Source organism: Humulus lupulus, chromosome 5 (genome assembly GCF_963169125.1).
Source record: "Humulus lupulus chromosome 5, drHumLupu1.1, whole genome shotgun sequence".
In the NCBI taxonomy this organism is placed as follows: domain Eukaryota; kingdom Viridiplantae; phylum Streptophyta; class Magnoliopsida; order Rosales; family Cannabaceae; genus Humulus; species Humulus lupulus.
Genome location: NC_084797.1, coordinates 55,183,242 through 55,192,261, shown reverse-complemented (window position 1 = coordinate 55,192,261; position 9,020 = coordinate 55,183,242). Strand labels below are relative to the sequence as shown.

Sequence of the window (9,020 nt, the reverse complement as noted above, 5' to 3'; positions counted from 1 at the left end):
CCGACACACTAATCAAGGCCCTTAAGCCATATTAGTGATTTTGGGTCGTTACATCCAAGGTTCAAAGTCCCAAGACCTAGCCTAGACCTCTCTGAGTTCTCGGCTTCAAATTCACAAGAGAGGGAGAGAGAAGTAACAAATCGTGTGGGAGAGGGATGGAGTGTTATGTTTTTCCTTCTTTCCTTTCCTTTAGTTTCTATCACTTTCCTTTATACTCTAAAAACATCAGATATAACAAGTATATCTCCTAATAGACAAAAGGCTCTTTTACCCTCCCATTTAAATCCAAGCCTTTTAATCACTCTAAGGGCATTTTGGTCATTTACTCCCAATTCCCGCTAATTTCTCGAGTATCCCTAACGTCTACCACTTAAATCCCGTCATCTAATTAATCACCAATTATTTTCCTTAATGCCTAATAATCTCTAATATATTTCCCATATTCCCAGAAATACCCCCAGGCTCCCCCGAGCCGAGTATAAATCCCCACCGTGACTATATCGCTAAATCGCTCACTTGGATCGCCTCGAGCCTTATGCTGCAAATACATCCACATAATAATGTGGTCTTAACAATTATCACAAGTAATCACGTTTATGCCCTCAACGGGCCAAAATTACGAATATGCCCTTATAATCTAAACAAGGCTTACATGCATACTAATACTCATAGTCATGCATTTCACATATCCATATAATCATATAAGCACGCTTATCACATAATCATTCACTAAATAATTTAAATCACCTATAAACCAATTATGCCCTCCCGGCACACTAATCAAGACCCTTAAGCCTTATTAGTAATTTTGGGTCGTTACAGGTCGGTAACTGACTTTTCTTGGAATTCTCCATAGAGAATCTTTCAAGCACCTTATCGATATAATTAGCCTGAGAAAGTGCCAAGAGCTTGTTCTTCCTATCCCTTAGGATTTGGATTCCCATAACATAGCTCGCCTCGCCCAAATCTTTCATTTGGAACTTTTCGGCTAACCACTTCTTCATGTTTGACAATGTCTGTACATTTTTTCCGGTGAGGAGAATGCCATCAACGTAAAGTACTAGCAACACCACTACTTTTACTTTGATGTATTTGTACACACATGCTTCGTTGACATTCTGTTCGAAACCATATGTTTTAATTGTTTCATCAAATGTGATATTCCAAGATCTAGATGCTTGCTTTAATCCATAAATGGATTTCAGCAACTTACAGCCCTTTTGATCTTCCCCATTCTTGATGAAACCTTTTGGTTGTACCATATAGATACTTTCATCAAGATAGCCATTTAGAAAGGTTGTCTTGACGTCCATTTGTCATATCTCATAGTCATATGTGGTAGCTAGGGATAAGAGGATGCGAATGGATTTCAACATGGCCACAGGAGAAAAAATTTCTTCATAATTAACACCTTCTCTCTGAGTGTAGCCTTCCTTTGAAAGTATTCACTTTCCCATCTACACCTATTTTCTTCTTGTATATCAATTTGCACCCAATGGGCCTGACATCTTCAGGTGGATCTACAAGTTCTCATACAAAATTGGAATACATAGATTCCATTTCTTGGTTCATGGCTTCTTGCCATTTCTCCTTTTCAAGATCATCCATTGCCTTTTTGAAGGTTAATGGATCATTCTTGTCTGTATCAGAAACAAGGACATGTGCCTCATGTTCGTAGCGAATAGGTTGTCTCACAATCCTCCCACTATGACGTTGCACTGGGGTTTCCTTTTCAAGAATAGTGGTTTCCTCGGTTTGTCATTTATCATTCAATGATGAAGATGATGGAGATGGAATCTTATCAGCCATGAGTTCCTCCAAAACTTCCTTGCTCTGAGGTTTATAGTTATTCACATAGTTGTGTTCAAGGAAGGTTGCATTTGTGGAAACAAATTCTTTTAGATCATTTGGACTATAGAAGTAACCGCCTCTTGTCTCTAGAGCGTAGCCCACAAAAATCTACACTTCAGACCTTGAATCAAGTTTCCCTGATTTAGGTCTAGGAACATGAGCAGGATAGCCCCAAATACGGAAATGGTGCAAACTAAGTTTGTTTCCATTCCACAGTTCCAGTGACGTTTTACTTATGGTCTTAGATGGGACTACATTCAAAATATAAACCACCATTTGAAGTGCATATCCCTAGAATGAGAGAGGAAGTGAAGAGTATCTTGACATAGACTTGACCATGTCTAACAAAGTCATGTTTCTTCTTTCTAAAACATCATTTTGATGTGGCGTTTCTGGTGCTGTGAGTTGGGATAGAATACTATGCTCCACCAAGAAATATTTGAATTCTAAATCCAAATATTCTCCACCGATCAGATCGAAGTGTCTTAAAAGTCTTACCTAATTGCTTCTCAACCTCAGCTTTGAATTCTTGAAACTTACCAAGGGTTTTAGATTTTCTAAGCATTAAGTAAGTATGCCATATCTTGAGTAATCGTCAATAAAAGTGATGAAGTAGTCATACCCACCTCTTGCTTGTACATTGATTGGACCACAGACATCGTTGTGTACAAGCTTCAAGGGTTCTTTAGCTCTATTGCCTTTCGTTGAGAAAGGATGTTTGGTCATAACCACCTTTGATTTTAAGAGAAAAAAAGTGAAGAAGACTTACACAAAGTTGATCGAGGAAACGAGAAGAGTATCGACTATAAGATCGAGGACAGAGAGGATCGTGTTGAATCAAATGAGTGAGGAGTGTTTGATTTTTTCCATTTGGAGAACATACAAGGGGTTCTGGTTCTTTGTGAGAAAATGAAAGAGTAAAGGTGAATAGAAAGGTTGAAGAAGGGTTTAAATAGCTAAAATAGTGGTGATCGATGGGAAATCTGAACTGATAAAATGAATAAAAATGTGATCTGAGGGACCACATTTAACCTCGAAAACTGGCGGCAAAAAGTAGAAGAGGAAGGGACGTGGGCAGAAGAAGAGTACTTGAGTACTCTTGATATTCATTCCCACACTGACGCGTGTCAATACTCGAGTATGGTAGGTGAGCACGTTTCCCGAAAGTGAAGTTCAAAAGTTTTCTTCTCATTGGGCTCGAAAAAATACTTTTGAGAGGGCAAAATATTACACCCCAAATTTCAAGATATAAAAAACAACATTGAAATGTAGGCTCACAAATATGGAAATCAAATATGCAAAAGGGTATTCTGCGTGTTTACTTGCACAAATAGTTAATCACTTAAGATGTCACGTCATTGGAACCTGAGCATGCAGTGTGAGCTCGAAGGTAAAGGTTTCATCCGAAGTACAGCTTCAAAAGTTAGATATATGAGGAGGCGACATTATTGTTACAGTGAGCTCAAAACATCTTGCATGCTCGAAGATGTGTTGAAGCAACAACGTGTTCACGGTTATAAATTCCTATAATTGTGGGTTAGTTGAAATTGTGTAAATAACCCAATTTTTAAGGGATATTTATTTAATTAATACATGTAATTGTATTTTAATATATTTGGTTGTATTTCAAATTCAAATGAGATGTCATGTAACTTCTAAAATTAAGGGAAAAATATTATGTACAACATGTCTATAAATAGCCTGGATTTAGTCATTTATTTTCTACGCACAAATATGTACTGAAAGCTCTATGAAATTGCTTTCAAAGCTTTAAACGCAGACTACTTATTCAATAAAAGTGACTTGTGAATGTAGGTAGATTTAACTACTGAAACACGTAAAAAATCTTTGTTTTGTCTTTTCTTCCTTATTGTTTATAAATGTTTAATCTTCTTTAATTTTAGTCCACGAATAACGTTGTCAATATATGATATTTTGATAAAAATATCTTTGTAATGGGATTTGTTTACTTGATTGAAGTTTTATATGGGATTTCTCGAAATCTAACAAACAAAAATTGTTATTAAAAACTCGTCCAAATTCTTAAAAAAAACATAATGATAAAGTCCAATCTTCATCATCTCCTACAACTTCCGGATCAGTTTTCAAGTTTCCAAACATCTACTCTATCACGATTCACGATCGTCTTCTTTAACTCTGATTATTTTTCAGACCACAAACATATTGTGTCTATCAACAACATACTTCGTTATTATCATTCACAAGCAGTGACATAGATCGTGTCTATCCACAACATTTGTTTTCCCACATGAGTTCTAACTTATTTGCTAGCTTAGAATGCGTACAACTACACGGAAGAGGATCCTCTGTCCACTTTCTGTGTACCATTAACTGTCCACCCAATAAGCTTATGACAAATCATTTAATAAAAAACCAACTCATCACTCCGTTTTCTAACCTCCATTTGCCTCTTATATTTATTTTTTCCTTATTTTTTTTCCACGAAATAGCTACACTCCATTAACTTCTTTATTTATTTCCTTTTACAGTTAAGCTCTAGAGACTATTCCAACTTATTTGGTTTTCTCATATATTTTTTTCTTCCGTAATCAGCCAATTCCTTTTTTTTTTTCGTATTCTTCAACATGCTCATATTTTTCAATAAATTTTTTAAAAAACCATATTCTTTTTATATATCCTCTAAGAAAGCTCTTCAAAGAAAGAAGTTTTTTTCCTCGAAGCTTTTAAGATAAGTGTAATAGATTTTCTAACGTCATCTAACGTAGGTACCGTTTATCATCTAAATCAACTTATGTTGATGAAACAAGAATTATGTACATCATGCGCCTTGAATCTTGCTATAGGGAATGGAAATGGTAAAACATCTGCTAGAATCCGAACCACTATCTTGTCTCAGCAATTCTTCCCTGTCGTGCACAATTCAACAAATAATAATGGAGTTAAAAAATGAACGTGATCAAAGAAATCAAATCATTGATGCAAAGGTTAAAATAGAATCAGAGCCTATATTTAAAAAGCTATAAACGAATAAATTGCGAAGTTCAAACTTCAAAGCATTTAACATGTCAATAGTTAAACCTACGTGAAAAATTTGTGACAATTTTTTGTGTGTGCTCTGGGATGATGATGAGTTTAAACAACGTACAGTTCAAATGAAATCAATCAGGTAACATCGAGGCTATGTGTCATGTTCTTCTCATACTTGCTAATTGTGAGTTATAAAACCAAAGGCTATTATCAATTGTATATACCAAAGTACAAAATTGGGTGAAAAGGGTATTTAGAAGCAGAAAGATCATAACGCCATACCGTTTCTGTTCTTGATTGTTATGCCATAAAAAGTTATAAGAGCGTCTCTTTCAAAGTAAATGTTTAGGGGAAATGATTCAAGCAGATAAAATCGTCTTCTTTGCTATATGGTTTTAAGAAATCATCTACATTATTCTAACAATTTTGAGATTCTAGTACTTCACAAACATTTAACTAAGAAACCCATATATAGGACCGATGAGGAATATATATATATATATATATATATATTGCGTTCCGACTTAGAAGGTTTTCTACATTTTCAGGTAAATGCCATTTTTGGTTTCCTCAGTCATATATCATCTTAGACATAGACGATGACCTATTTTCACCGAATTCTATCAGATAATCTGAAATAATACTTAACCTTAGAGATGCATGTCTTAGAAGTGCCAACAATTAGGAGAGAGAGAGAGAAAGAACAAAGCACCAACAAATTCTATCCATATTAAAATATTTATTTGCATGAAACATTAACAGAGATAATGCTCTTAAAAATTAAAAAGACATACCTACATTTCTTGTGACAGAAATGGCATGAACAATTGAAGACTAAGCTGCTGAGATCACATAACGGCTTCGGAGAGTATCAACGGCCTTCTCAACAGATTGAGATAGCTTGCTAATGGATTTGGATGCTGAAAATGAAACTGAATTAAATTATATTGGATGAATTGCTGATGCAAAAATTATTGTTGGTTCCCCTTGCATACACACGGTCATTCTGCTTCATAAATAGAATCACTTCGAGGTAACTTGACAATATAATTTTTGCCTCAGAAGTAGAAAAATATATTGGATACCCCATCTTCTGTCTAGAGAAGAAAAAATAAGACCAATGTTCTATCTCAGGAGGTAAGATCGTGATTAAGTTGTATACAGTGGGTAATGGACTTGTTTTCAAATATATGATTTAGCGTGCCAATTAAATTTTATTCTTACTATGCGAAACATCAGATTACGCCAATGAAGTACAAGCAAGTTCTTAAATTTCTCAAGAAAAGAACATACCGTGAGATGTGCTGGTCTGTGCATCAGCAATGAACTCGGAATATGAAGTCTGTGAAATACCCTCCAGATTACACTTCAGCAAAAAGCATAAGTAGAATGTGAAATTTGACTACTAACTGATAACAAAGTATATACCATCATTGCTTCTTGACTTTCACCAATTCGTTCAGACATCTTCTTATATTCTTTCTCTGCTTCATCTGAGACTAGCTGACATTCTTGACTCTGAATCTATTGAATTAGAAAATTAAACACAAATCCAACAAGAAATTAGCTGACAAAATCTCTTTGCCACAGAAATTGAAACATCTAATGAAATGATTGAGCAACCATTATGCACTCATTAGTCACACAAAAAGAAAAAAAAAGAAAAAGAAAAGAACTAAGTAAGCAGCTCGGTTTATCGATAGAAAATTTTAGCTAGATAACCGTTGAATAGAGGTTTCATTAGCATGTTAAGCTATTTCCTTCAAATAGTTGGAGCTAGAGAATAATAAAATTATATACGTTTAAGACCAGTAAACTGCTAAAAAGCAGAAAAGTCTACCCAAAAACATACAAATCTTTCAAACCAATATCTTGTTTAAATGATGACCATATGTGATGGTATTGATTGTTATCCATCATAATCATAATAGAATGAGGTATTTCATGCAATTAACAAAACATAGTGCTGATTCAATACAATACAAGAAATAAATCCAATTAACTAATCATTCAAATGTATGTTAGTCTTAGTCCTAAACTTAACAGTTCAATTTGCTTCCTGCTGACTGATGCTAAAAATGCATGTACCAAAAAAGAATGGAGATGTTGTTGAACACTTGTTTATCTCCCTTTCACAAATTTGGACTTTCAGTAATTGGTTAAAGCATCTACCTAACTTTCTAAGAGTCTGACAAAGCAGCAATTTCAGTACAGAAGAATGTGAAGTAAGACTAAAAAAATATAGAGCAAAGATAAGGAAAATTTATCATTGATCAAATCTGAAACTATATTTTTTTGAACTGTAACTAAGGAATAAAATGTGCATCTTATTAATAGAGAAATTAAACAATCATCGATCAAAATTATCACAAAACTTCACAACAAATCACACCTTTTTTCTTGATCAACCATAACCACTACTACCGAAGTATCAAAGCTTATTCAGAGAAAGTGATTGAAACAAGCTTATGAAACTTAGAAGAAAATTGCCAAAATTAGTGAAAATTTCGTGTCAAGTACTCTACATTTGAAAACATAATCTAACAGGAAAGACAAATTTTAGTTTGTGTGAAAGCAGCATGATCTTGCGAGTTATCTATGGGTGTCGAAAGCAATTGGAGCAAGTTTATGTAGATTAGTCGGCTGAAATTTCATTCCTACTGACTGATTTAAAGATAGTAATGAATTCTGTTTACTTTACTAATTGCAGTCTTCATTACATCCAAAGCAATTTCGTAGTAGGATTTTAGCATGACAACGTATTTCAAGTATATAAAACTGCGCACAAAGATCAAAATGAATATAGAGTCAATTTGAAACTCCACTATTTTTGTAGTTATTTGTAAGCAATTGAACAAGGATAATTTCTTGTGGAAGATCAAATTATAATTAATATAAAAAGATATGGAAAAATTCTTTAACAAATCAAAATCTTATGTTGAGTATTGACATCGAAAGCAATTGATTGAGGTAGCTTAATCAGATCATTATTTATTTAAAAATCAATTATATAGTTTGAGTAAGTATTCCAATAGTTCTCAAAATCAAAACACGTTACAACCATCAATGAATTAGAGCAAGAAGCAGAAGAAAAGCAAAACGGAAAATCAACTGTCTATTTCACCTAAATCGATTGTCGCGGCAACCAAGCAACGTCAATAGAGAGAGAGAGAGAGAGAGAGAGAGACCTTGAAGCGCTTATGAAGGCGATAGTAGAAAGCGTCAAGGTCGTTGAAGATCTCAGAGTGAGATCGTTCGATGCATTTCTTGAAATCGTCAAGGCGAGAGGCCACCATATCCTTGAGATCGAAGATGGAGGATAAGATCTTGGGAGGATGAAACGGCGATGTAAAGGGAGGGGAGGTAGGAGAAGCAGCGGCCATGGATTTCTGGCGCTTCTTACTGCTGGCCCTAAAAATGGGTGAGTGGCGAGATAGGTTGGGAGTGGAAGCCGTCGTCAATGGCGTTTCGAGAAACTCCGTGGCGGAATGCTTGCGAGTACGAGTTCGGAGGCGCGTGGTAGTAGTACGAGTAGGACCACGGCCTTTCTTCTTCATTTTCCCACTTCTCTGTTTCTGAGATTCAATTCAAATTGTGGAAGCAGACAGCCAAATTTTAAATTTTGGAGGCTTTAAATAGCTTCCCACTCTCTGAGTACACGTACATTGTTCTTTATAATATTAAGAAAAAAAATAGTTAAGTAGACTTTTCATAAATGACAGTACATGTTCCGTAAAAGACACATTAATAGTCAATAAATACATTGACTCCTTAGAGTTGTGATAAAGTGACCCGGTAGACTGATAAAAAGTTTTGACTGCTTGAGAGGTGTCATGTCCAAGCAAGTGCACAAGTGCACCCGAGGAGACCCCAAGGGTGTGGTCCAAGGAGACCCCAAGGGTGTGGTCCGAGGAGAGCCCATGAATTTGGTCCGAGGAGAGTCCAAAAGGTCTAGTCCTTATGCATATGTCCAGCAAGTGCATGGTTGTCCAAAGAGAGAAATGGCATGCTAGAGGAGAGTGCCATGTTAGACGAGAGACATGGCATGCTAGAGGAGAGTGCCATGTTAGAGGAGAGACATCATGCTAAAGGAGAGTGCCATGTTAGATGAGAGGAGTGCATGTCCTACCACCATGCACACATCCGACCAGCAAATGCAT

At 35.5% G+C, this 9,020-nt stretch overlaps 1 protein-coding gene across 2 annotated transcripts; it reads right to left on the bottom strand.

Moving 5' to 3' along the window:
• Nucleotides 1-4,165: 4,165 nt before the first annotated feature.
• LOC133780419 (uncharacterized) lies at nt 4,166-8,476 on the bottom strand. Of its 2 annotated transcripts, none has more exons than XM_062220176.1 (5): nt 8,049-8,476; nt 6,289-6,384; nt 6,154-6,202; nt 5,655-5,780; nt 4,166-4,739 (listed from the first exon to the last, which is right to left on the bottom strand). In XM_062220176.1, exons 1-4 carry the CDS (start codon nt 8,415-8,417, stop codon nt 5,695-5,697), a joined length of 600 nt encoding a protein of 199 aa, XP_062076160.1. In that variant the 5' UTR covers nt 8,418-8,476; the 3' UTR covers nt 4,166-4,739; nt 5,655-5,694. The 2 variants fall into 2 exon arrangements, with proteins under 2 accessions (XP_062076160.1, XP_062076161.1); XM_062220177.1 differs by having other exon boundaries at nt 5,659-5,780.
• Nucleotides 8,477-9,020: the final 544 nt, after the last annotated feature.

What these genes read in the sequence shown, in the direction of transcription:
- LOC133780419 (XM_062220176.1), bottom strand. Translation starts at nt 8,417, where the DNA reads ATGAAGAAGAAAGGCCGTGGTCCTACTCGTACTACTACCACGCGCCTC. An exon ending in GCCTTCATAAGCGCTTCAAG is followed by an intron (nt 6,385 to 8,048) that starts GTCTCTCTCTCT and finishes CTAATTCAATAG; the next exon opens with ATTCAGAGTCAAGAATGTCA. An exon ending in ACAGACCAGCACATCTCACG is followed by an intron (nt 5,781 to 6,153) that starts GTATGTTCTTTT and finishes TTTCATTTTCAG; the next exon opens with CATCCAAATCCATTAGCAAG.